This window comes from Polypterus senegalus, chromosome 13 (genome assembly GCF_016835505.1).
Source record: "Polypterus senegalus isolate Bchr_013 chromosome 13, ASM1683550v1, whole genome shotgun sequence".
In the NCBI taxonomy this organism is placed as follows: domain Eukaryota; kingdom Metazoa; phylum Chordata; class Cladistia; order Polypteriformes; family Polypteridae; genus Polypterus; species Polypterus senegalus.
The window spans coordinates 156,174,507-156,202,116 of NC_053166.1; the positions used below are offsets into that span (position 1 = coordinate 156,174,507).

General features: G+C 42.2%; 2 protein-coding genes across 3 annotated transcripts in view; one reads left to right on the forward strand and one right to left on the reverse strand.

The window, feature by feature from the left end:
• LOC120542132 (cytochrome b-c1 complex subunit 2, mitochondrial-like) overlaps positions 1-18,007 on the reverse strand; it is a 43,118-nt gene extending 25,111 nt beyond the window's left edge. Inside the window, exons 1-6 of one of the 2 annotated variants that reach the window (XM_039774311.1) lie at positions 17,886-18,007; positions 9,992-10,066; positions 7,382-7,531; positions 4,983-5,047; positions 2,980-3,036; positions 1,215-1,339 (exon numbers count right to left, since the gene is read on the reverse strand). In XM_039774311.1, the coding sequence (XP_039630245.1) occupies positions 1,215-1,339; positions 2,980-3,036; positions 4,983-5,047; positions 7,382-7,531; positions 9,992-10,066; positions 17,886-17,918 (505 nt within the window). In that variant the 5' untranslated portion in view covers positions 17,919-18,007. Of the gene's footprint in view, positions 1-1,214; positions 1,340-2,979; positions 3,037-4,982; positions 5,048-7,381; positions 7,532-9,835; positions 9,935-9,991; positions 10,067-17,885 lie in introns of both variants that reach the window. The other variant, XM_039774310.1, reaches the window with a different exon arrangement.
• Positions 18,008-19,424: 1,417 nt separating this feature from the next.
• Positions 19,425-27,610, forward strand: snu13a (SNU13 homolog, small nuclear ribonucleoprotein a (U4/U6.U5)). Its single transcript, XM_039775443.1, has 3 exons — positions 19,425-19,578; positions 22,145-22,265; positions 27,171-27,610. The coding sequence occupies exons 1-3, from the start codon at positions 19,576-19,578 to the stop codon at positions 27,431-27,433; spliced, it is 387 nt and encodes a 128-aa protein (XP_039631377.1). The 5' UTR covers positions 19,425-19,575; the 3' UTR covers positions 27,434-27,610.

Sequence of the window (27,610 nt, forward strand, 5' to 3'; positions counted from 1 at the left end):
AGATAGTGAACATGATGTCTATTTGTCTTAAAAAAATACCCACCTTAATAGAAGGATATGCATCTGTGTGTCCATCTGGTTTGCATGTCTGTCATTCCAACAGATGACGCATCACAAACATTTGCAGTAATGAAAAGCGTTGCATTTGTCATTCCAACAGCTAGTGCATCGCAGACATTACCGCTGCTTTTATGAATTTCATACCAATGGCACAGAACAGTGACATATTTTCCAACACATGCTGCTTCACAAACACTTGTAGTAAACAAATGTTTATGATGCGCCATCTGTTGAAATTATAAATGCAATGCATTTTATTGCTACATGCACTACAAAATACATTCCAATATGGTGCACTGCAAGCATTAATGCTGATGTCTACGTTGATTACTTAGATTTCAATCCATCTTAGACAAGTAGCACAGCTAGTAAGTAAAAAGATAAAGTGTCTGTCTGTGTGTCTGTCCGGTTGCTAGGTCTCTTTCATTACAAAAGAGTGTTGGTAGTAAAATGTATTTCATTTATTATTCCATCCATCCATCCATTTTCTAACCCGCTGAATCCGAATACAGGGTCACGGGGGTCTGCTGGAGCCAATCCCAGCCAACACAGGGCACAAGGCAGGAACCAATCCCGGGCAGGGTGCCAACCCACCGCAGGACACACACAAACACACACTAGGGCCAATTTAGAATCGCCAATCCACCTAACCCACATGTCTTTGGATTGTGGGAGGAAACCGGAGCGCCCGGAGGAAACCCACGCAGACACGGGAAGAACATGCAAACTCCACGCAGGGAGGAACCAGGAAGCGAACCCGGGTCTCCTAACTGCGAGGCAGCAGCGCTACCACTGCGCCACAGTGCCACCCCTCATTTATTATTACACATCACAAACATTTGTGGTAATGCATTTTTATTACTACGAAAGTTTGTGATGCGCCATCTGTTGGAATGACAAATGCAATGCACTGTATTCCTCCATATATTAAAAAGTACATTCCAACGGATGGTGCTCTGCAAACGTTAACACAGAGGTCTACAATGATGACTTGGGTTTCAGCCCATCTTAGACTGGGGGCCTAACTAGCTTAAGTAGAAATCTTTATGATTATAAAAATGTACATTTAGTCAAGTCTGTTTAAGCTTTCACTACTATTACACACACACACACACACATTTATATCACATCTCTGAATACAGACAGTGACATACCAAGCTGAGGTTGCTGGAAAGCAACTGCTTTGTCGGTTTGCAGCCGTGGCTTCAGTTCATCAACTTCCCAGCGTCGGAACTCTGGAGCCGTGGTAACATTGATCAAATACTCCATTACAGTGTCACTAAAAGAAAATACTTTGTTAGCTTCCTGATAGCACTGAACATCATATTTAGAGTTCCTACTTCTTGTCAACTTGTCAATGCACAGGGTACTGGGTTCAGCAGATCTCAGTTTTGATGGACGGTGATCAGCAGTCATGAAGATACAATTCTTGAAGAGGCCTCTCTGATGCAAATTCCATCAAACCTCAGGTGTAATCCATACATTTGTACTTGGCAGGATAACCAGTTATTTTCCTACATGTATCAACTCCTCTAATGGGGCAATATTGCAAGTTTTCACAGAAAATTGTGTGTGCTGTCCTGGTTTACAAAGAGATAATTTTGTCACTGCTAATAATAACATGCCACATTAAACTATTTTGCTTTCGATGCAACTCCACCCTTCACAGTTACATTTTACTTTGTGCAATTCACTTTGTAAATACAAACAAACAACATTTTAGATTTAATAGATTTCTAGATATTTTTTATCATCAAATATATAAGAATACAAATGACTATTTTCTAACCTACGTAAGCTTAGATTGGATAAACAGTTTAGTAAACAGACGTGGATCCTTTCAAAATATTCAATTTATTTAAGGTTTAGACTTGGTAGGCGTTGTAAGGTTTGGAAACACAGGCCAAAAAACAAGCAACAAAATGTTTAAAGATTTGTAAAGTGTGATGGACGGCCGGCAGCTCAACCCGGCCAGGACGCCCCAAGAATGAAAGGCTGGGGGAAGGCAGCTACTTGTGGACGCCGTCCCTCCCAAAACACTACATGGCAGCTTCCCTGGAGTGTAGTGGTGCCCCAGATTACCACAAAGGCATTCTGGGACATGAAGTCCGTTATCTCAACCCTGCTGGGTGCCATGGATGCTGCCGGGGTGGGTTGGCTGTGGAAGGACCAGGGGAGTTGTGCTTCCCTTACAACCCGGAAGTACTAGGAAGTCATGAGGACGGAAGCCCCAGAATACTTCCAGGCTGATTAAAGAACTGGGATTCACCATCTGACCCGAAAGTGCTGGCTAATCATGTGGGAGGAAGACCAGAAGCACTTCCGGGTCAAGGACTACTTAAAGGACTACTGGGAACCCAGCAAGTGAGCCAGAGTCGTGTGGATATTGGACAAAGCTTGATGGGAGGCGTGGAGGAGAAGAGAGACACAGAGAGAGACAGAGACAGACAGACAGAGAGACACAGAGAGAGACACAGAGACAGACACAGAGACAGACACAGAGACAGAGAGAGAGACACAGAGACAGACACAGACAGAGAGAGAGACACAGAGACAGAGAGAGAGAGAGAGACACAGAGACAGACACAGAGAGAGAGACACAGAGACAGACACAGAGACAGAGAGAGAGAATAGTAAATTGTTGTGTTTATTGCCTATGATATTGTGGATGTAGTGCTTGGGGCACTGTTTAAAGAAGAAGAGAATTATAAAATTACTTCTTGATGCTTTTAACTTGTGTCTGTTGGAATAAAAGGGGCAATAGTGCCACCTAGCGTCCACGCATTTACAAAAGGAAGATTTTAAAATTCAGGTTGACTAGGACTTATGTAAGCCCTGCAAATGGTTTCCAGCTCTCTTGTAAACTGTGTAATACCAAACGTGAATATTTCATAACGATAAAGAAAAAAAAATACCCACATGTAGTCTCTCACACATTCAACGGAGTAAACCATATTTTCTTTGGAGGAAGTTACACTGTGTGGGGGCAAAAAAAAAAAAATTAATTTAGCAAGAAAATTTGCAGCCTCTAATATGCAAAGCACTTTTCCAATGCAACTTCACAAAGAATTTCCTGTTTCATTAAAATGAATTAGTTCTGCACTGTGGGTTAATTTCTGTTGCACTTTAATAAATACAACAACAAAGAAATGACATCTACAAGAGCCTTTAAAATACTCCAGGAGTGACACACACAAAGCAATTCCACATTAACTGTGCATTAAGACTGAAATCATTTTGAGCTCATTTTTTTTTTTTATTACATACTAGGGGGCTTAGCCCCTTGCTCACTTTTCTTGCCAACCCCCTTTTCTGTGCTGGTAGCCAGCCACTTCGCATCTCTGCCGCTCGTGTTGTGAAGATGTGGGCTGAAGACCCCCCCCAAGGAGACACAGTTACTCCTCCAAACCCCCTCTTAAACGGTGATACAATGGCAAACAAATTGTTTCTTTTTTACCTCCTCTTTGCTCCATTAGCTGCTGCCGTGCCACGTGATCAGCATCTCGCGCAGTGCTTCGAACATTTAAAAGCCTGTACAGCAGCGGCCTTTGTCATCTACTCTTTGTCTTTTGTTTCCGGCCCCAGGCGTGGTTAAATGTATGGGCACAAAGTCCTGTCTCGCAGGACGCGAGTTCTTTATATTTTTTAGTTTATAATTTAAAATAGGAATAAGAATCTGAAAATCTAACAACACAATATCTAAGAGAATCTAAAGGGATTATGCTGTATAACTGTGTGGGGGAGTTTATAAAAATAACCATAAAAACATATGGTTTTTACTTTTTGGATTTTCACCTTTCACGGGGGGTTCTGGAACACAATCCCCGCGATCGAGGTGGGATCACTGTACATATGTACAGCACCTCATTGGGACGGACAAGTCAGACGTTTCCTTCCTTTTTAGTCATTCTGGCACGTGTGTATTTAATTATGTATTTTTAAAATTTTATTTAATGTACTTTTGTAAAAAGCCTAATTTCCCCCTGGGGACACAAAGGTCTATTTACCGTATATACTCACGTTTAAGTTCTCCCGTGGATAAGTCGGGACTTGATTTTACCGTTTAATTTCTGGTATTTTATAATGTCGGTCGTATAAGTCGAATGTGGAAAACTCACACTATTGGTCCAAGAGATCGTGATATGTTAACGCCCACCTGAGAGAGTCACCACGGAGCACACAGCCTTTATTTCTGTGTATTGTGCCTACGTGACCACACGGTGATACCCGCACTATTCTGAAGCGACGTTTGCACTGATTTGTGTTTTTTGTCTCTCACACCCTCATACACCTTTATCGTAAGAGCATCCCTTATCTACGATCAGAAGAAAATATGAAACTGGTTTTAAAATTAAAAATCGCTGAAGTGGCGAAAGTAACTGGTAACTGCGCTGCCGGCACACAATTTGATGCGCCCGAGAAACTGTTGCGAGATCGGAGGAGGCAAGAAGAATTCAAAATTTAAGTGTCGCATTTTTGGATGGGCGTACAAGTCGGGGTCTGATTTTATGATTGATTTTTTTCGGGTTTCAAGACCCCGACTTATATGCGAGTATACAGTATACGGTATCTATCTATTTGGAGACCCCATAGAAAGGCTTTTAAACCATACAGTGAAAACTAAAGTTAGACAAATATAATGAGGAGACATGGGAGTATATTGAAAATATGAGAGAAAAAAAATCATGGACCTGTGGTAAAACTGTAAAAGGTGTTTAAACAAGCATTGATTTTTTTTTTTTTTTTAAATAAAGATTTGTCAATTTGTGAAACTCATGCCTTATATCTCTCCGTTTTCTTGTTAAAGATTGATTTGGCACATTCTTCAGACTTTATAAAGTCGTTAAACTCCCTCACTCTCGTACATCACACACCCGTAACACAGTGAAGACAGTTTCACATTTTCTGATGTTCTCACTAACCTCAAAGTTCCACCTACGGCCTCAACACCACGTGTGATCTTAAATGCTGAAGCTCCCTTTGTCGTCTGAAAATGAAAGAACAGTGGCGTCAGAAGGTGAAGGACCAGAAAACGCATCATATAAAACCATTTAAGTAAAGATGGTCAGCTTGTGCGACAATATATGCAATTGTTTTAACTGGCAAAAAGGATTAAGAACAGAAGAAATTAGACAACCGAGAGAAGACCATTCAGTCCATCAAGCCCGTTGAGACAGAGCCTTCTGACACTGGGCAGTGCGTTTAGCTCCAGAATGTCTTGATGGTCTTGGGATTTCATTGTTCCCTGTGCAGATTCAAGGCCTCCCCGTGTCAGATGCTGTAAAGCGGCCCCAGAGCATAAGCGAGCCTCTTGCATGTTTCACAGCAGGCTTGGTGTTCTTTCCTTTAAAAGCCTCTTTTTTTTTTTTTTGAGTGGATGTGACTTGCCAAAAAGCTCCAGTTTTGTCTCATCTGTCCAAAGGACATCCCCCAAGAAGCACTGTGGCTTGTCAATATACATTTTCAGCAAATTCCGGTCTGGTGTTTTTATGTTTTATTCCTCTTTGGAAGTTTTGTCCTTGGCTTTTTGACTACCAATTTAATTATCTTTCTGTTCATTCTGGGGTCAATTTTAAAAAGTGGCCAAGTCTAGGAAGGTTGGCTACAGTCCAAAGGATCTTAAATGTCTAATATTTGACACTGCTGTCACAGGACCATCAAGCTGTTTGGAGATGATGGTCTTCTAGCCTTTGCCTTTCACATGCTCGTCTATCATTTTCTTTCTGGTCTCCTCAGATGCCTCTCTCTGGTGCATGTTCAGTATGGGACACACGATAACACCAGTCAGCCGAGTGACACATTTTCTCCATTTCTGAATGACTGACTGCACGATTCGAGACACGGGTATGATATGAATTCAAGAAAACATCGAGTTTGAAATATCACTCAAATCCAATTATTGATGATCTTTTTAAGGGGTTGCTTCACATGTGTGCAGGCCACTTTCGAAGATCTTTGTAGGATAAGTGACAGTTGATCTCTTGTCTTAACTCAATGACATCTCAAAGGCATGCAGGGACACGGGGGACAACTGCTTGTCATTTCATCACTTTTCAAGGGGCAGACCTCATTTTAACATGATTTGTAAGGGGGGCCAACACATTTCTCCACGTTTGTATGGCTTCTCTCTGGCTCTTGCACTGGCATATGCTATTCGTCTGTATTTTATACTTTTGCTCCTTACAAATTCTTAGTGGACAAACTGCTTTCTGCTGTTTAGAGGTAAACTGCCAGTTATCAGCAGCTACATGGAATCTACACATGAACTGAATAAGTAAAACGTATTAATGACAGGGCAGACATCTGAGATTTTGCATGTTTTCATATCTAGCATCATGCTCCCGTTTTCATAAGTTTGTGTGCTACCTTTTTAAGGCCGCCTTGTCTTAATTGCCTTTACCACAATCAACAAGTCACTCTTCAGCTCTCCAAAGAAAAATAAACATCACAACACTTTAATCGTTAATTTACAAGACACCGTTTTCAAATTTTTATAAAAGAGGACTGGCATTTCCAGTGCAAGGTACCACTCCGAACAAGCCAGCAGCACCACTGCGATGCTTCTCCATTTAAAACATACGTTAGAAAAAGACTGCCTCAAACTATACAATTCAAGAGACAGACAGGAAAGGCACAGATAGATAGATAGATAGATAGATAGATAGATAGATAGATAGATAGATAGATAGATAGATAGATAGATGAAAGGCACTATATGATAGATAGATAGATAGATAGATAGATAGATAGATAGATAGATAGATAGATAGACAGACAGACAGACAGACGTGAAGGGCACTATATGATAGATATTAATTTTAGCATAGTAGGTAAGACAGACGGAGATAGACATTAATTTTAGCATAGTATGTAAGACAGATAGACAGACAGACATTAACTTTAGCATAGTAGGTAAGACAGACATATTAATTTTAGCATAGTAGGTAAGACAGACGGACAGACAGACATGAAGGGCACTATACGATAGATATTAATTTTAGAATAGTAGGTAAGACAGACAGACACAGACAGATAGATAAGGCACTATATAACAGACAGACAGATCAATCATTTCCACAATAAGAGGGCAGTATTGTTGAACTCTGGGTAGAGAGGCTCCCAGAATTCCCTCTCGTCCCACATACTATTTCTGTAGGCGTTGCCCACCATCCTTGTGTATATTTTCAGGTCTCTGTCTCCATCCACCATTGTTGGTTACTGATTTTTTTTTTTTATGCTGCTGAGACATAATCTAATATGACTGGGAGGAGTTACGGCCCTTTTTTTAATACACAGAAGCTCTTTAATTCTCCACGCTTACCAGATTTGCAGCAAGTCTCAGCAGGTGAGTGATGCCGAGGTTACTGCAGTCCTCGAACCTGCTGCCAGCCCTCACAAACACACCGATCTTTGAAGTCGGAGAGTAGTTTTCCAGGGAAGCAATGACAAGCCCACTGGGAAGTTTTGTAACCTAGAGACATATAAATCTTATTAAAATGAAAACGTCACAAAAAAATAAATAATAAATGCAGGAAAAGAATTGTTTTAATTAAGTACAAGCAAATGTTACATTTTAAAAATGAACTTGCTAATTCAACAATGATAATTAGAAGAAATGAAAATGCAATGCATGCACATGAATAAGAAAAAGATGATACGTTAATGTTTTGTCTTCAGATTTTGATGTAACAAAATGATGTTAAGGAAATTTTATTGTCAGGAGGATGGGAGTAAGGAAGAGAACCACAGCACAATTAGTGTCTCAGGGAAACTTCATCCAAAACGCAGGGTCATCAGAAGCTCTCTAGGATTTCAAAATGTTTACCTTTAAAAATAAACTCACTTTCTTTCTCTTTGTTTTTCGGATACACAAACTTTTCTGGCCACTCTGCTCACCTGTACGCTCCTTCTAAAACTCAGTCAGGAGAGGCCACTAATACAAAATGAATCTGGGACCTCCAATAAAACTAAACGTTCACTTTGTAAGTGTCATGAACGTAGAACAAGCACCCTGGCCAGCTGGGATAAAAGAAGGATTCATAATGGAAGAAACAGGCAAAACGAGCCTACTGGGAGCAGTTCATTTCCGGTGGTACTGTTCCTCAAGGCTGGACCACTTTAGGAAATCCGCAGGGTGGCATGGGAGTTGGAGTTCAGAGAAGCAGCCCAGTTGGAGTCTTTGGGGACCGCCAGAGGTCTGCCCTGGTTTATGTATGACCTGGAAGTGATTCAGAGGACTGAGACAGGAAGAGAAGCCCACCACCAGAAAAGAGAGCCCACCACCTCACTTAGATCAAGTCAGAGTTGAGGGGCAACAGGCAACACTCTTGGAGGTTGGAAGGAGGAAGAAACCAGGGCTGTGGAGTCGGTAGATAAATGCTCCGACTCCGACTCCTCAGTTTCTAAATCTTCCGACTCCTCTGTATGTATATACTATGCTAATGTATTTTCTACATCCATTGAAGGAAAGGAAGGCAACATACATGACATTTCACCACAGAACTACTGGCTAGGAAGCCAACACTCTACTATAATGCCAGATTAAAGACAAACACAATTGATTGGCGGGTGTCCACATGGACGGGCAGATCCAGCTTGCCGAAAATCTTGACCACCGCCCCCATCCAAAGTAATGTGATGCCTCTGTCTGCTGCAGTGGCCGTCTCCTCTGTCAGCCAGCCGCAAGTTTAGTGCATTGTGTCACTCACCGGCCAGCTGATCAGCAGAACGAGCCTCTGCTGGAGACAGGTAGGGAGATCTGTGTTCTCGGCTCTTCGCCCCTTCACTAGCGCAAGCGAAGGGGAGCCGACGGAGCTGAGAACACACCAGATGATTTTTCAGGCGTTTGACGCATGATGACTCGTTGAACGGCCGAAAAATCGGCAGTGCATCTGTAAATGTATGGGGGGCTTTAGGCTAGGTGCACAGTTCCCTGTAACAGTGGAACACGACACAATGGAAAGCGGTGCCGCACCTTACCTGTGCATTACATCTCATATAGTGACGCATACAGTCAATGAAAAGCATGCTTCATGGTTACTTGACATGTTCGTTTGTGGTAACATTATGCACTGCATGCATTGGGCTTTATTCTTACAGCAGAGAAGTAGTTCATTATGACTGTTTGTGAATTGGGACATTTCAACTTACTTTTTTAATTCCCATTTAAATTTAGTAGGAGTCGGTTAACTTTTTGCCGACTCCGACTCCGGGTACCCAAAATTGTCTCCGACTCCTCGACTCCGACTCCACAGCCCTGGAAGAAACGACAGCATTTTGTATTCTGACTGGTGTTCTTACGCACGTGTGATTGTTAAAAGGTGTCATGGACACTTAAATGATATCTTTTGTTCAAATCCAGAACCGTGTGGGAGGATTGGGGCTCAGTGGCGGCCCCTGGTGGTTACAACGCCTACTACACAAAATGAAAGGTGTTTATATTTAAAAAGATCACATTTTGAAATCCCAGGTGACCTTTCTAAGCAACCCTGTATTACATTTCCACAATTATGAATATGCAATTTAAATCGGATGATTTTTTTATTGAATCAAATGAAGTTTAATCCACTGCAACATAAAAAAAGACTCAGAATTAATTTCAGATATAGAATTTAAATATATATATATTAGTTTACATACAATCCAAAAATTTCCCTAGTGCGCCAAACAATCACCATACTGAATGAGGTCAAAGTGCACAAACACAGTCACACCAGCAAAGAACAGCCATCCGATTGCAAATCATCATTATGTTTGCAACTCAGGGGGCACATACGTGAACATCTTGTACAAAGTGCCTCACGCCTGTGGGGGTCTGGAGACCCTTATGCTGCTCACTCAAAGAAGGACTGCTCCAGGCAGCATAGAACCGTCTCTGTGGGGGGGGAAAAAAAAATAAAAAGAAATAAATAAAGATCAAAAGAACACTGACCTGGACATCCTGGGGAGTGCGGCTCACTGTCTCCGTTTGAAATTTGGGGGCAGCTTGGGAAGAGAAAAGTCTCCTCTACAAATCAGAAAAAAGAAGATGGTAAAGTCTTTGTAGCATAAACATCGCACCCGGCATTTGGTGTTGAGGCACCCGAGACATCAGGCTGACGATTCTTCCAGCTCGACTCATACAGCAAACATGAGAAGGAAATTCTGATCAAATAAGACCGCTCTCCGTTTACCGTATATACTCGCAGATAAGTCGGGACTTGATTTCACCGTATAATTTCCGGTATTTTAGAATTTCAGTCGTGTAAGTTGAATGCGGAAAACTAAATTAGTACAAGAGATTATGATATACTGACGCCCACCTGAAAGAGTAAGTACAGGAGTCTTCACACTAAGTGATTTTCATCAAAAACACAACACAGGGTCCCCCTCACATCTTCTATAAATCGGTTAAGGCCAGTGTGGTGTGCTGGGCTGGTGATATCACTTCAAGGGAATCAACAAGCTGAACATGGATCTGTAATGGAAGGATTTTTCTAAAGAGAGGGGGGGATCAAGAGAGCAGATGGGCGTTGGTCGCTCAGCGCAAAAACCAGCTTCAAGAAGGAAAAGTACTGGGAATATGGCCAGAGGGTTATGCTGACTTGTTTTTCACTTCGAGGGGCTTTTACTGTATTTTTGTGTGCCTCCTGGTACCAGACGCCGTCTCCGTCAGGATAAAGTGGCATGCTGCCTTGTTTTTCACTTCAAGGGGTTTCACTGTGTGCCTTTTGGTACCAGGTGTCGTCATCATCAGGACCAAGTGCAAAACAACACCGCGTCCCGTGGAAAGGTGTGTGTGCTGAAACTAATCACTTCTGTATACACTGCTTACACGTAAGCCACTTTGGGCAAGGACGCTCAATTAGTATATAAGGGAAGGTTTCGCCCTCAGTTTCTTTGGAGGCTCAACCGTGGGGACAGCGCGCACCGCCCGGTAAATGAAAGGCTAAAAGGGTTGGTCCTTTGACAAGACTGACAAGTGGGCCCCCTCAGTCTACTGGTCTAGGATGAGGGCTCTGGGTCTTTTGATGTATGTTACTGTATGTATGTATGTTATTGTAAGTATAAGTTTGTCTCTTTATTTCTATAACCCATTCATATGTATTTAAATGTTATAATTGATTAAGTAAATAAAATAGAAGTATTGGACCTCTTCTCTCTGATTCTTTGCCTACTTATGTTCATATCCCTGGAACCATTTTCCCGCAACAAAACAGGATCACACTCTGGACCCTCTGGAGCAGGGGTCGCCAAGTCCGGTCGTGAAGGACCAGCACGGTTGCAGGTTTTCATCCATCCAGCCATTATCCAACCCGCTATATCCTAACTACACGGAGTCTGCTGGAGCCAATCCCAGCCAACACGGGGTGCAAGGCTGGACACAAACCCCAGGCAGGGTGCCAGCCCACCGCAGGACACACACCCACACACCAAGAACACACTAGGGATAATTTAGACTCGCCAATGCACCTAACCTGCATGTCTGTGAACTGTGGGAGGAAACCCACGCAGACACGGGGAGAACATGCAAACTCCACGCAGGGAGGACCCTGGGAAGCGAACTGTGAGGCAGCAGCGCTACCACTGCGCCACCAGGTTTTCATTCTAACCCTTTTTAATGAGTGCCCAGTTTGTGCCGCTATTTAACTTCTTGTGAATTCATTTTAATTGACTTGCGTGTTTAAGATTTGTTCCCCTGCTTTGCTTTGTTTCTTTCCTTAAATGGCACCCAAGCAGAAATGAAATGTGAAGTGAGCGGGCCGACAGAAGACCAACTAAGTCAGGGCCTCAAACTCCAACCAGCTGCTTAATGAGGTGCCGAGTCTTGTCATGAATTAAACTCGCTCTTTAATTCTGTGGCTTGTTGCTGCTCCTGTGGTGCGTTAGCAGACATTTCTGAAATTGTAGATTTTCTCTTTTCTAAGAGAAGATCAGCATTCCTGAGCCCTTCATCTTTCTTTATTTTCAGATATTGTATAATGGACAGCAGTTGTTTTGGCTCATTTTGCATCTCATTATTGTTTGGCTGCTAATTAAGGAAAAAAAAAACCAAGGGGTCCGAGTCTTCAAGAGCAAGTCAATCAAAAGTAAAATTAAAAAGAAGTTAATGAGCAGCAAAAACAGGTCACTCATTCTGAAAAGGGTTAGAATGAAAAACCTGCAGCCAGGGTGGTCCTTCAGGACAGGAGTTTGCGACCCCTGCTCTGGAGGCCATAGAGGAAGACAGGATGAAGACCATACTGAGTGCCATTATGAACAACGCTTATGCTCATCCTCTCTGCGACACACCAACACTGAGGACTTGCAGCCAACAAATCAGCAGGAAAAAAAACAAAACACGCAACTGGGGGTCGTTTGTGCCAACAGCACCTCATTGGGACGGACAAGTCAGACGTTTTCTTCCTTTTTAGTCATTATGAGTCACGTGTATTTATTTATGTACTAGCGACTGGGAGCCTGATCGAATCGCGCTACAAATTCTACATTTGTGAAATCCATACTTTCTCTGCAAAGAATTTTTGTTTAAGTCTTTGAAATGATTTTGTTATCATGGCACTGGTTTGTGCTCTAAATAGACCTTTTCGGCCGATGTAATGAAGAGCTTCCTGTTTAAACGGGACTGCGAGACGTGAACTCAGCTCTTCGGCGCACCTCATTTGATTTTTTTCCGGCAAACAAATTTTTGAAAACAAACCGTATTTTACGACTCTAATCAGAGTCGGAGTAATAATTATGTTGACGTGGTCATTTTAGATCTGAGAACGGCTAAAATTTAAACAGTGACCGTTATTAATACCCAGCCGTCATTACTCAGTTTGCCAATTGATGTCAGAAGGACGGATGCTAAAACCGAACTGCCCAAAGATAGATTTCGCCGTACCAAGCAAATGGCGATACGTTCTAAATTACTTACGGCTCCGGAGCTGTCGAAGGGTTTAACTCAGTCGACGATGTTAGTCCTGGAAAGTACGCCCCACCAAACCAACCGAACTGACTGTTATCTGCTCGAACCAACACCGACTTACTATACTCGGCCGTCCAGCGGCGTCACTGAAGCAGTCGAACATTCTTAGCCAATCATGTGATACTGCGTCCGGGTTTGGCACGTGATAGATAGATAGATAGGATAGATGGATACTTTATTAATCCCAAGGGGAAATTCACAAATAGGGAAAAATAGAGATAAAAAAGGTAAAAAGATAAAGTCATATACGGAGCTGCTGGAAAGGCTGCCACTCGGATGCGGCACCCGAAATCATCAGTTGATGTTCTAAGTCCCATTGCATGGTTCTAACTTGTATTGAGTCGAGGTATTGACGTGATCACCATACATATGGATAGTATCAAATTATATATAAGGATTTGTTTTTACTTTATTTAATGCACTTCTGTAAAAAAGCCTAATCTCCCCCTGGGGACACAAAGGTTTATTTACTGTATATACTCGCGTTTAAGTTCTCCCGTGGATAAGTCGGGGCTTGATTTTACCATATAATTTGTGGTATTTTATGATGTCGGTCGTATAAGTCGAATGCGGAAAACTCACACTATTAGTCCAAGAGATTCTGATATGCTGGGAGTCACCATGGAGCACACGGCCTTTTTATTTACTATGTATTGTGCCTACGTGACCACACAGTAATACCCACACTATTCCGAAGCGACATTTGCACTGTTTTGTGTTTTTTTGTATCTCACACCCTCATACACCTTTACCGTGAGAGCACCCCTTATCTACAATCAGAAGAAAATATGAAGCTGATTTTAAATTAAAATTCATTGAAAAGGCGAAAGAAATTGGTAACTGCACTGCCGCAACAAAATTCAGTGTGTATGAGGAACTGGTGAGACTGGAGGAGGCAAGAAGATGTAATAAAAAAATTGAACTGTTGCATTTTTGAACGGGCGTATAATTCGGGGTCTGATTTTATGATCGATTTTTCAGGTTTCAAGACCGGACTTCATACGCGAGTATATACGGTAAGTTGAAACCAGAAGAGACTCGTGCAATGGCACCGTTAAATTATATACATTTAGCTATAAGATCACCAAGAAGAGGAAGAGGAGGCTAGGAGCATGCACTGATACGTCACATTAATGCACCCACCACGCGATCCCAAATTAGGACCCTAGCTAGCGCAGCGGTGCAACACACCTCAGGTCTTCAGGTCTATATTTATATCTACTCCACCTTAATAAAATAGGTTTCTGTGTTGGAGTGTGTGATGTGCATTGTCTACCATAATATCTTAATTGTTGTTTTAACAATGTGCCAGCTGATATTATCGAGTACGTCACTCAGTTTGCAAAAAACAATCAAGAGCACACCTTGAGAGTCTTGGCATTCACGGTCGTATGTAACCTAACAGGGCAGATTACCACGAGCACATCACAAGTGAAGCTAGCGTACGTAGCTGCCTAAAACTGAGTAAGCAGACAGCGCAGGGACAAAACGGCCCTGCAATCTACGTCATTAGATTTCATCGCAAGACGTGGATCACCCTCACTCGTGTAGAGGCGGTCCAGCTAGGAAAAGACGGCATTCTGCAAACTACGTCAGAAATGCCGTTAAAGACAACTCGGCAACAAACTTGTCTCACCATCTGCAAAGTGAAATCGAGTGATTATGGATTATTGTGGGTGTTGGGGGAAAGAAAAAAAAAAAACATGGCGCATCACAAACATTGGTAGTAATAAAATACATTGCATTTTCTATTCCAACAGATGGTGCATCACAAACATTAATACTACTTCAACAAATCCCACACCAAATGGCATATAACAGAAATATATGCATTGCATTTGTCATTCCAACAGATGGTGCATCACAAACATTGGTAGTAATAAAATGCATTGCATGTTCTTTTCCAACAAATGGTGCATCAGAAACATTTGTTGTAATAAAATGCATTGCATTTTCCATTCCAACAGATGGCGCATCACAAACATTTGTTGTAATAAAATACATTGCATTTGTCATTCCAACAGATGGTGCATCACAAACCTTAACATTGTTTTAATGAATCCCACACTAAATGGTAAATAGAAGTAACATATTCATTGCATTTGTCATTCCAACAGATGGCGCATCACAAACATTGGTAGTAATAAAATGCATTGCATGTTCCATTCCAACAGATGGTGCATCAGAAACATTTGTTGTAATAAAATACATTGCATTTGTCATTCCAACAGATGGTGCATCACAAACCTTAACATTGTTTTAATGAATCCCACACTAAATGGTAAATAGCAGTAACATATTCATTGCATTTGTCATTCCAACAGATGGTGCATAACAAATATTAACACTGCTTTAACGATTGCCACACCAAATGGCACATAACAAAGATACGTACTTTGCAGGGTGCACTGGAAATGTTAACACGGAGCTCGATGTTGATTACTTAAATTTCAACCCAGACTTAAGGATCTTTGCAAGACGTCTAAGTACTGCTATGTCCTTTTTGTAGCCTGGAGACCAAAACTGCACACAGTATTCTAGATGAGGCCTCACCAGTGTGTTATAAAGCCTGAGCAGAACCTCCTTAAGACTTGCTCCCCACACATCAATGACAAAAACATTTTTTTCAGTCACACATGGAAGAAAAGTCAGACACAGATGACCACTTGTCCACTTCTCATCAACAAAAAGCTACTGAGGAGAAGCCGTTCTTCAAGCGCACATTAGGCCGCACTGACTCCATGAATTAAGCTAACAAATTAACTTGAGGTTTACAGAAATATGAAACTTGATGCATTTACAGGAACAGTGCATTAGCATTCAACACGGGCGTCACGTAATGATTACATCTTGCCTGAAGAAGGGGCCCGAGTTGCCTCGAAAGCCTGCATATTGTAATCTTTTTAGTTAGCCAATGAGAAACGTGTAGCGATTTGATGAAGACACATAAGTGTTCATTTGTGAATTTTTTTTTTCCTGCCCTGATTTCACTCTGAGACGATGATGAGACAAAGCAGACATTAAACAAATGAGGACGAGCATCACGGGTGGGCACGAGTTAACACACAGAAAGGAATGCTACACAAGTGTCCTTTGAAAATCTGGTGACCCTCGTTAAGGCTGGACACTCGGTGCTGGCAGGAGTGCCCACTTCTCAGTTCCAGTTTACCCAGTACAAAATGGTGAACAGAATCAGACCGTGTGGAGCTACTTACACTTCCAACAGAGCGCAAACTTTACTGAATTGGTGGATTTGTTAAACTTACAGTCGTGGCCAAAAGTTCTGAGAAGGACCCAAGTGTTGGTTTTCACAAAGTCTTCTGCTTCAGTGTTTTTAGATCTTTATGTCAGATGTTTCCATGGGATACTGAAGTAGAATTACAAGCAGTTCAGAAGTTTCAAAGGCTTTTATTGACAATGACATGAAGTTTATGCAAAGAGTCCATATTTGCAGTGTCAAGAAGGGCAAAACATCCTCCGAGAGTAGCTCGTCCAAACCATCCAAGAACAGTTTGGTGACCAAGAATGAACAATCCAGCATGATGGAGCACCGGGTCATAAGGAAAAAGTGAGAACTAAGCGGCTCTGGGAACAAAACATCGAAATTTGGAGTCCCAATTGAGATCTTGTGGTCAGTCCTCAAGAGGCAGGTGGACAAACAAAAAAACCCAAATTCTGATTCGGCAAGAATGGGCTGCCATCAGTCAGAATTTGGCCCAAAAGTTGATGGACAGACAGCATGCCAGGGTGAATTACAGAGGTCTTCAAATAGAAAGAAGGGCCAACACTGCAAATATTGACTCCGAACATAAACTTAATGGAATTGTCAATAAAAGCCTTTGAAACTTCTGAAATTCTTGTAACTCTACTTCAGTATCCCATAGAAACATCTGACAAAAAGATCTAAAAGCATTGAAGCAGGAGACTTTGTGAAAATCAACACTTGGGTCCTTCTTTTGGCCACAACTGGGGTGCCCACATTTTCAAAAATCCAAACCGGGCTGACCAAAGTGTCGTCGTTCCAAAATGAGCCACAACTCATTAATTCAGGGAGTGTGGGGGAGTATCATGCATCCTGAAGAGATGCACAAGAAATCGAAGTCCTTTGGGTCCCCCAAGGAGTATCCTGCACCTTGTGGAAATGGACATAAAAACCAAAGTTTGGTGGTCACCCATGGAGTTCCCTGCACTTGGTAGAAATGCTCAGGACATTGAAGTCGCAGTCCCCCGTGGTGTATCGTGCACCTTGTGAAATGGCACATGAAATTAAAGTCCATGTGTCCCACCATTATTTTTCGGTCGTCTATAAATGAGACCAAATGGGACAATGTGTTCAATTCCAGATCGCGATGCTTAAATACGAGAGGGTCCAAGAAAAAAAAGAAATAAATAAAACGGGAAGTCTGCTTAGCCTAACCGGGACGCAGAGCCTGATATCAGGATGTCGGTCCCCATAGCTTAACCAGGAAGTCGTTTATGGTAGAAAACACGTTAGCCTGTGATGTCTGTTCAGTCCCACTAATAATATTTTTGGTCTCCATACGCGTCTGAAAACGATCACAATGAACGACCTTCACTCAGCAGAAACCCACGGACTGAAAACCCCGATTTGAGAGCAGAAACAACTTGGGAAGGAAAGGAGACAGTGTTTGATGAAGATCCTTTAACGGGTTGGGGGGTGGAGGGGGGTGCGACCTTCACCCTGAAAACGACACCCATAAGTGCACAACTCAAACGACTTTGTGGAACCTCAAATTTATGTCAACAGATCTCCCAAGACACACAGGCCCGGCCGCAACTGTCAAGCGCCTCCACTCGCTCGGTCGCTTATTCCGAAAGAACACGAAACGCCGCAGCCGGGTCTTTAGAGAATCCTTACCGAGAGCGATCCCACGTTGCGAATTCCCTTCATCTTTCACTCTCCGTCAACTTAAGGAGCGGGCAACCGACTGACAGACAATATGGCCGGCCGGCGGACGTCCTACCCGGCATGCCACTGTCGCGAATGCCTGGCGCCCAGCGAAATACGGCTGCTGACGTCACACACATGCGCGCGCGGCGGAGTGAGCCATTTTGGCTCTAAATGGATGCTACGGAGTCCGTTTCTTCTTTTTGAATTAAAATCTCGTTATTATCCATGAAAATGCAATGCTCATTCCAGCGCAGACAGAACATAAGATTTAATGTACCAAAATCTTATTATTATCCAAGAAAATGCGATGCTCATTCCAGCGCAGACAGAACATAAGATTGAATGTACTGTGTCATGGAATAAAATAGTCCATTCTGCAAATACTCATGCTAATATTCCCGATGGGTTTGGGTGAAAGGCAAAAAAAAAAAAAAAAAAAAAAAACAAAACAAAAATAACTCAACGACTCGGAACTAAACCAACACTGTGCCTTTGGGCTGTAGAGGAGCAAAAGTCAACGTCGTACTGTAGCGCTGGCACCGAATGCCGGAATGGATTCTTTGCTCTTTACATAGCCCTTTTAGGTGGGTCACAATAATTATAAAGGGCTGCTTGCCATGATGTACAAGATGGAATTCTGGCTGTCTGTTTTTTTGGTTTTTTTGTATAGGCGCCCCTGCTGCTGATTGTGAATCTGCTCATTTAAATTAAAGGAATGCCAGCCCATATTCTTGGTGGCTCATGCCTGGCTAATCCAACTTGTCAGTATGGTTACATAGCCCTCCCGTCGATGTCCCTGTCCCCAGGGACCAACTCCTTGAAACGGTGCACAGCTCTTCTGATTGGCAGGGTGGTCAAGTGATGCAGCAGGGATGTTAGATGCTGCGCCTTCTCTTTAAGTAATTAGCATTGAGGCAAGAACGACTACACACAGAAACACGTTTTGTCCTACTGCAGCCACTCTGGGTAAATGCAATCTCGGATTCGTCTCTGCCTTTTACTGATTTCTGAACTCCTCCACCCAGCCTAAATGGTGTTTTTATTTCTGTTTATATTATAAGGATTGACTCAATCTATTACTGGACGGGACTGCAGTTCTACTTTCTATATTGTTGTAAATGTTTGTGTTTTGTGCAATTTATTTTCACTACTACTGTATATAATGCTGTGGTGGTTTTATACGTTGTGTATTGTGTTGTTTAATTGTATTGACCTTGTTAGTGTACGGATGGAGCACCAAGAAAAATCCTACCAGTTGTTTTGCCTGACATTAAATTTCAATGTTGATGGCAAAATTATTACAGGAAGGATCAGGAGAAAGAATGGAGGCGAAGAAAGGGACAAGAAAACGAGACAACCCAAAAAGCAAACTTAAAAAGCAGAGTGTGTCCGTAAAGACTATAATCAGAGAATTGAGCGTCAGGTACGGGTCAGCCTCAGAAAGACTACATTTCCCATGATGCTTGAAGAGACATGACGTTATGTCAGTTTCCGCCTCCGCAGCCCGAGTTCGAGTTGCATTGTGGGAGAAAGCGAACATTTCTGCAAGTTGATAAGATCGGCTTGAATCTCTGGGCTTGTCCTCCGTGAAGCGCACGCCGAGGGGACGCTGCGTACTAGTCTGCTTTTTGATACACACGCTTGTTCCGCAATAGCCATGGTGAGTATTGTTGTTTAGAAGAAGCGCGGCGACGTACCGTGAAGCTTTTTGCACCCCGGTGGCTTGCGCGCCTTTAACGTCAGCGAGGCCTGGCGGGTTCAGGTTAAAGGTTTAGGTCGCTCGGTTTTAAGTGTTTTTTTTTCCACTCGGATGTTCGTCGGCATCTCTCAGTTAAGCGATAAGTGTCCTTGCCGGTTAAATTCCACGATGGGGTTGGACTGATGTGTATGCTAAGGTATCCGTCAGCACGTGTCTTGGGGATCAGCCACGTGGTGGCCAGAAAGTAACGTGTCGAGAGAAGTAATCGCGCCGTCTGTATCATATGCAAGTGATGTGTGTTTATGTGTTCACATGGAAGGTGCGGCGCTTTCGATCTGGTTCCGTTCAAGGCTGGATTCGGGGATACATGTGTGCCCTCGTTTACACGTACTCCCCTATTCCGATTTCAAAGCCGCATCTTTCGGTTGATGAGGACACTAAACCGCATCCCATACCAGTCTAAAAAATGGCCATAGCGTGACCAGTTTATGTATTGCGTCCAGAAATTGGACTAAATGTCCCGTTTTTAGGCGGCCGAAACGCTAAAGGGACAGAGACAAAGAGACTTCACTTTTATGTGCATTTTTGCAAATCGCAGTAAATTCCATGGGAGAAATCCTCTCCATACCCGGTCATCCGTTTTCTTTGCGTCTGGCACACTCCGTGGAAAAAATGAAACCTCCCTGGTCATCCCTTACACATGTGCCCTGGTTTGGGACTTTGGGTCGTGACTAGCGCGACCTGGTTTTAATGGTAACACCTCTAATCAGAGCCCGGGTTTTAGGAATAGTGGGAGGCGGAAGACCTCGCCTGGCACTGCCCGCCCAGCCGGTGCTTTTAGGGTTTTACAGACGGGGTCCCCGGTGGTTCTCGTGGCTGCACGTTTTTTTTTTTTAATAATTCAGTCGCATTGCAGATCTTGCCGTTAGTGCCATGTGTCCCCACCACGTCCCAGTGGTCCAACTGCAGTGTGATCTGGAAATAAATCTTTAGCACAACTTCAGCATTTAGTGAATCTAATTCTTTTAATTAAGGTGCTTGATGTTTTCGACTCCGTAGACCCCGCCACCCTTTTCAGGATAAGGGGGCTTACATAATGGATGAATAGATTATAGGCAGATTGGAGCCTCCAGTTCATTCCCAGCATAAGTTGTGAGATAAGTATATATATTTTTTAATCCGGAAGGTGCACCAAGAGGATCAGTAGAAGGATCTGGGTAAGAAATGGATGATTGGGGAGTGCTGAAATTTTCGGCCCATATTTGCAGAAAGAGTTCATATAGCAGCTGAAGTTTGCCCAAGGTAGAATTTATTGGGGGGGCATTTTGATTTAATGAATTAATTTGTAGATACGTTTGTTTAATTACCAGCCCTCCCCTTTCTGCATGTTACTAATATGGTGTTTGTACTGTGATCTAATTATTGCACATTTCAAAGTTTAGAAGACTGGTTTAACTTCTTCACGCTTGTCCTGCGTCGTCTTATTTACTGACAGTTCAGTCCAGTAGTGAATCATCGGGGGCTTCTCTGGACGAGACATTGAAATAACTTGGCTGCTGTTTGGACCTAAATGACCACCTCCTTAATGTTCAAAACTGTGGGCTGTGATTAGGATTTGCAGAGGTCAGGGTCTTGTGATATTTTTTATTTATTTATTTTTTGCTGTGCACTCTGAATAAAAATCCAAGTGTGATTTGGAGAGGAGTTCCCCATGAAGTTTTGTGAATATCTGTCCACCATACATGTGAAAAGCAGATGTGGGGTCCTACTTCAAGTTTTGCGATAGCCTTATCCAAAGATCAGGGGCTGACTCGCATAGGATTACCGAACAGATCAGGAGCTAAATGACATTTTTTCTTGCCCATTCCACAAAAACAGAGTTAAGAAGCTAAACCAACTCCACTCCAAATTTATCCACCTTACTAATGGATCATTTTTAGTGAAGAAAAAATGCCTTTGTCGCTCTGATTGAAGCGCACTTTTTCCAATCTTCTGGTCACTACTCCTAGAATTTGTAGTTGACCACTTTAAGATAATGTATCTGGTGGGTTGATAGATGGGTCTTTATACTTAGTTTGTCCCCAAGGTGCTCTACTGGTGCACATTGGTTAATGTGGCTGCCCGGTCAAAGACGTGCATGTTGGGGGTGATTTGTGATTCCAGATTGGCCCCTGTGTTGCTGTGTGGGCATCACAGTATACTGGTGCTTCACCCTGTCTTGTGCCCGGTGCTGCTGGAAATAACCTCCAAACTTGTATGACCCTCCCAAGTGTGAGGATGTTGTGTGCGTTACCCATTTTTAGGGGTGGATACATCAAATTTCTGTGGCTTGCCAAATATTTACACCACTTTACAGCCTGGCATTAGTCCCACGTTGGATGACTGACTGACCTCACTGCCACAGTGCATCTGTATTGGCCACTCTAAGAAATACCCCTATTGACCAATTTAGTGCACACTTGGCTATTATACATTAAAGAAAGTTAACTTGCACAGCATATTCATGATTATGGGTTTTATTTGACAGGCTGATGCAGATGTGAATCCCAAAGCCTACCCTCTGGCAGATGCCACCCTGACAAAGACCATCCTTGACTTGGTACAGCAAGCAGCAAACTATAAACAGTTACGCAAAGGAGCCAATGAAGGTAAGAAACTGCAAAACAGCAACCACGCTCTATTCATAAGTGGTGTTAGGCTTTGAATTTCACAACAGGATTATGGGAAGTGCACCTGCTATTTCTAAGACCCCAGAAAGTGCAGGTTCAGAAACACAAATGTGGCTTATTGAATGGTGGTATGAAGGATCACTGGCTTTCAAAACGCTGTACATGCACAAGGCCATGGAAGGGGAACACAGGCTTTGTATTCATCCTCTAAACGTAACTGACATTGCTACGTTGGTCCACCCAAAACATCCCCATCATGTCTTTCCATGTCCACCAGTTTCTGCATACAGATACGGCTGTGATAATTGTACTGAAAGCAAAAGCTGTTTTTTTGTTTTTTTATATTTCTCTTCCTTTCCATCATAAGCTGATGAATCTGTAGACATCCTACACTTGGAAGCAGCATGGCAGCCAGCCTGCTGTCAGTGTTCCTAGTGCTTTATTAAGTCACATTTGTCTGACAGAATATGTTTATTAATTTTGGGAATGCAGGGCACATTTAGGATCTATAGCTGTTCATAGTTTTGTCGTATTTGGCTCGCTTGCAAAATTAACTTGAACAGTCAAAAAAAAAAATGGACAGGAGCCAAAGATTTAAATGTAGTTAGCCAAGAGCCAGTGGCATATTACACATCATTCATCTAATCGGAGGGCTTGTCAAACCAGATTACTGCAGTTACTGGTCTTGTCACCTGAAGATGTCCGATTTACGCGACTAGATATTGCAGGTCATGACAAATGAGACGACTTCCCAGCTCAGTTTCACGTTTGCAAAGTCTCGTGAGCGTCCTCCATTTTCTGACCCCCAATAACGTGCATCCTGACTGAGCCGGTGCTTTGCAAATGTTTTATAGATGCGGTGAGTTCATCTGCAGTCTCCCGCAAATACAACCTCCCCTCCACGGTGCATAAATCGCACACCATCAGACAGATCTCCATTTGTGAGGTCATTCATTCCTCGTAGCTGCATTACTCCGTCAGTTGAGCACTCATTTGTTGTCCGCACTCCTGCACACAACATGACTGACTGGACTGAGACACTTGGATGTGGCGTTCATGAGAGTGTGAAGCAACTGTTTCCAACTCGACTAGATTACATGAATGAAACCTACACGTGAAAATCACAGGAGGAGTTGATTAATGTGGTAGGGTCTTTAGCTGCAGTGTGAACCCTGCCAGAGCGACTTGTTGGCAGTCATGATTTGAAAAGACAACAGCAGCATTAAAAAGTGTGCATTTTAATAAATAATTAAAATGAAAGTTTCCACAATTAAATTTGGTATTTACTACTTCATGTTCAATGTTTGATTTTTTTTTTTTTTTAGCAGTATTTTTAGTTTCCAAACAAGTCAGTGAATAAATATGATACTTACACAATTGGTCCATGATGACCATATTGTTATTTATAAAAACACATGTTGGAATCCCCGTTTTTGTTGGCACATGCCCGCCACACCAGTCAATTAAATTAGGGCCCTCCTTCCTGCCTACTTTTACTTCAATGGGTTTGAAAATTCACCATCGACTTAAAGCAATACTCTGCCCAGAGACAATATATATATTTTTTTTAAACGTTACGTACCTTGTGTAGTTTATAGTGTAGGCCAACAAATATTTTTAATCTTGTGCTTTTGTGGAGAAATTGAATATTCCAACTCAATGTGTTGACCAACGCTATCCAGTGCCAAACGATATGGAAAAAAATTGAAGACCTGCCTCGCCCCCTCATTAACTGGTGTAGAATCCCGTCTTCAGTTCAAACGCACAGCATTGTGGGAATGACACCTTCCTTGTTTACATTCAATCCCAGATTTTCACGAAGTAACTTAGCACTGTTTTAGCAAAACAAGCACACATTTTGAGCATACAAATGGATGTCAGACACATGGATTATGTGACACGGCCTACATGAGAATTGTTTTTCATTTTTCCACATCATTTGGCATCATACAGAGTTGCTAACCTACGATTTTAACCATGTTGAGTTGGAATCTTCTTATATAATACACTACCATGGCTGTCCGTTTGTCTCTTTTGACTTCTTGACCTGAAATTTGGTACACGTATACTACGTGACGTCTACTATCCGCTTTTTAGGGTGATGATTGACCTCCAAGGTTATTCCTCTTCTTATTTTTATTTCATTTTATTGTAGAATCAACTCTCGGCAGAGAGCCATCACTTCCCCTACCTCTTCATATCTTAAACCATTCTTGAGGCAGATTGAAGACTTACGTGCCAGCTTAAGTGGAAAAATTAAGGAAACGTACTAATTGCAACACAAACACTGACTTAATCAGTTTTAATGCGAAAAGATGCCGACAGAAGAGAAGCAGCCGGCCGCTAGAGTGGAGAAAAAAAGAGCTGCTCAGGAAGCGGCAAGCGCATCAACCTCTGAGTGTGAATGCTAAACAGAGAAAGAGGAGGAAAACTAGGAATGCTCAAGTCAAGTGGACTCACTGCACGTTATCGTGCAGTGCGCCATTACTGGTATTCAATATTTAATTTCTCCACAAAAGCACGAGATTAATAATTTCTTGGCCACCACTGCAAACTACATGGGATATGTATCGTTTAAAAGGAAGCGAAAATCTGTTTTGGGTGGAGCATTCCTTTTGAGTTCAGATTCTGAATGTATGGCGTTTAAAACATTAAGAAATGTTTATTTTAGCATGGCATCTGTATCTTTGTAAAACTGGAATTAATTTTGACATCTTAATTACAATATTCATCTTAAAATTGTGCGTTTTTTTTTTTTTTGGCATTGTGTAGCATTCCTGGGTGACTACACCCTAGCAGAGATGGGACATTTTTAGAACAAGTGGTTTCTGAGATATCAAAACTGAACACAGAGACCCATGTACAATGATAACTTCCGTTAAAAGTGACTCAAACGAGTTACACTGCATTTGTCTTGTTACAGGCTGCAGGCCTTTTGTTTTTGGTCCAGTGGGTCTCCCCGTGTCCTTCAGCCTGACTCTTGTCCAATTGCCTAAGAAATTGTCAAATTCGACTGATATTTGTGTGGTCTGATCTTGCATAGACATGGGACTAGGCCTATAGATTTTCTGTGTTTTTGCACAAATAGTTGAAATATAATATTTAAATATGTGTATATACACACGCAGAGGCACATGCAAGTGCAGCCATGCACACTCAAAAGACGTTTACAAGCAGACGGCTTGTTTGCTCTACCAGAGTGATGAAGAGAAGAAATGAACAGCCACCACGTGACAATCTGTCTGACCATGCAGTTTGTTTGCTTCATTTGACCCAGTGTGCTTAGTTTCAAGCTTTGATTCAATCTCCTGTTCATTTTACTCTATGGGCTCATTTATACTTCACACTCAGAACGCGTACGCGCCCGCATCATGGCTGCCACGCGCGTTCCCAACGTTCATTTCAAGCGTCCTCTGAGCAGGTCCTCAGAAATTAACGCGACGCGTGCAGCGAGTTGCAGTACCAGCAAAAAGTCGGGCGCAGTGTGCTAAAAGTCGGAACGTGACGTCAGAGTCTCTGTTTACTATCTACATGTGACAGCAAACCTCTATGGAGATCCTTCGGGGATCGATGTGCGCGCTTTGCTGTTTGATGAATGGCTCAAATACAGCGCTACACATTATGTTGCCGATGTGAAGTTGCAAAAAAAAAAAATAGACGGCACAAAAGATGGTATGTGAGACTTTTAAAATGTATCGTGTCATTTATATATGTCTTTTTCATTTTTTCATTTTTGCAACTTAACAACAGCAACATAATGTATAGCGTTATATTTGAGCCACTGAGAAAAAAATAAAGGACACGGTGAAAACATGTATTTTGTGATTAAAGTGGAAATTTCGGCTTTAACCTCGTAGTTTACTTTATCATTAAAGCAGACGGTCGTAAACGTCATCCCAGTTTTTAATCGCTACGAGCTTCTTGGACCTGACAGCTGGTAAAGTAAAACAATAAAAAATAGACGGCACAAAAGATGGTATGATTCGTGTCATTACGATCGGGAATATGCGACGCTTGAATATAAAAGCACCACGAATGCATCTGTATGTCGGCATTTTGCTTCAGCAGCGGAAAGCAGCAATAGATCACCAAACAGAACAAATTAAATGTATGATATTCCAACTCTCTGCACATTTAGAATCTTTAGATTTATACTTGATATCACTTTCATGATGAAATGCAATAAAATGTGTATGTTACATTTTACATATAATTTAGTTATGTTTCTGGTATATCCTGCTTGTATTCCACACTGTGCTCCGGTTTCCTTCCAAAGATCTGCAGATTTGGGGATTTGGTGCCGCTAAAATGACGCTAGTGTATGTGTGCTTGTATTCACCTTGCGATGAACTGAGGCCTCGTCAAGGGACTGTTTCTCAGTCGTGCCCAATGCTTCCTGGAATGGACACATCCCTGGATTGATGGGTTTAATCAATAAACATCCTTTTCAGAGATATTGCAGTAAGGTGCTATTGGAATTTAATAGATGTTTTAGACAATTCACAACACAGAGAAGCCGAACATGTTCTCACAGCGATAATATCTCGCACTGCCACCTGGTGGATTCCTCCAGATTTACGTAAAGAACGTGCGCAAGTATAAACACTACAACGCTTGCGTAGCAGGAGCGTCCGTTGCAGCATGCGTCGCGTGAAGTATAAATCCAGCCTATTTGCGTACGTAATAAACGGAAGGTAATGAACCAGATTGTATGTTTTTGTTCAGTACAATCGGTTGTACTATAAAATCTTCTGTTGTGTGATTTCTTGTGCTATCAAAAAAAGTGTAATGTACAGTACATGGCAGTACTGGGTAGATCTTTCCATGCTGATTTTTTTTTCTCCCCATGTCACAAATGTAAATTTTTCCTCCTTTCCTGTCTAGCCACGAAAACCCTCAATAGAGGAATTGCAGAGTTCATTGTGATGGCGGCAGATGCAGAACCCCTGGAGATCATCCTGCACCTCCCTTTACTCTGTGAAGACAAGAACGTCCCCTATGTGTTTGTACGGTCCAAGCAGGCCCTGGGGCGAGCCTGTGGAGTATCCCGTCCTGTGGTTGCCACATCAGTGACTATCAAAGAGGGCTCTCAGCTGAAGCCGCAGATTCAGTCTGTCCAGATGGCTATCGAAAGACTGCTGGTCTAACCGCTGCAGAAGTGCTGGACGATGAGGACTCATTTTTCTTATTTGTTTAACTAGCGTAAGGAAATTTTTTTTATGGTAAAAATCCTTTTTTTTTTTTTTTTTTTGTTGTATTAGAAAGGTGCGCTTTACTTTTGAAAGTTTATGTAAACTTTTTTCCTTTTAAATGCACATTTCAAA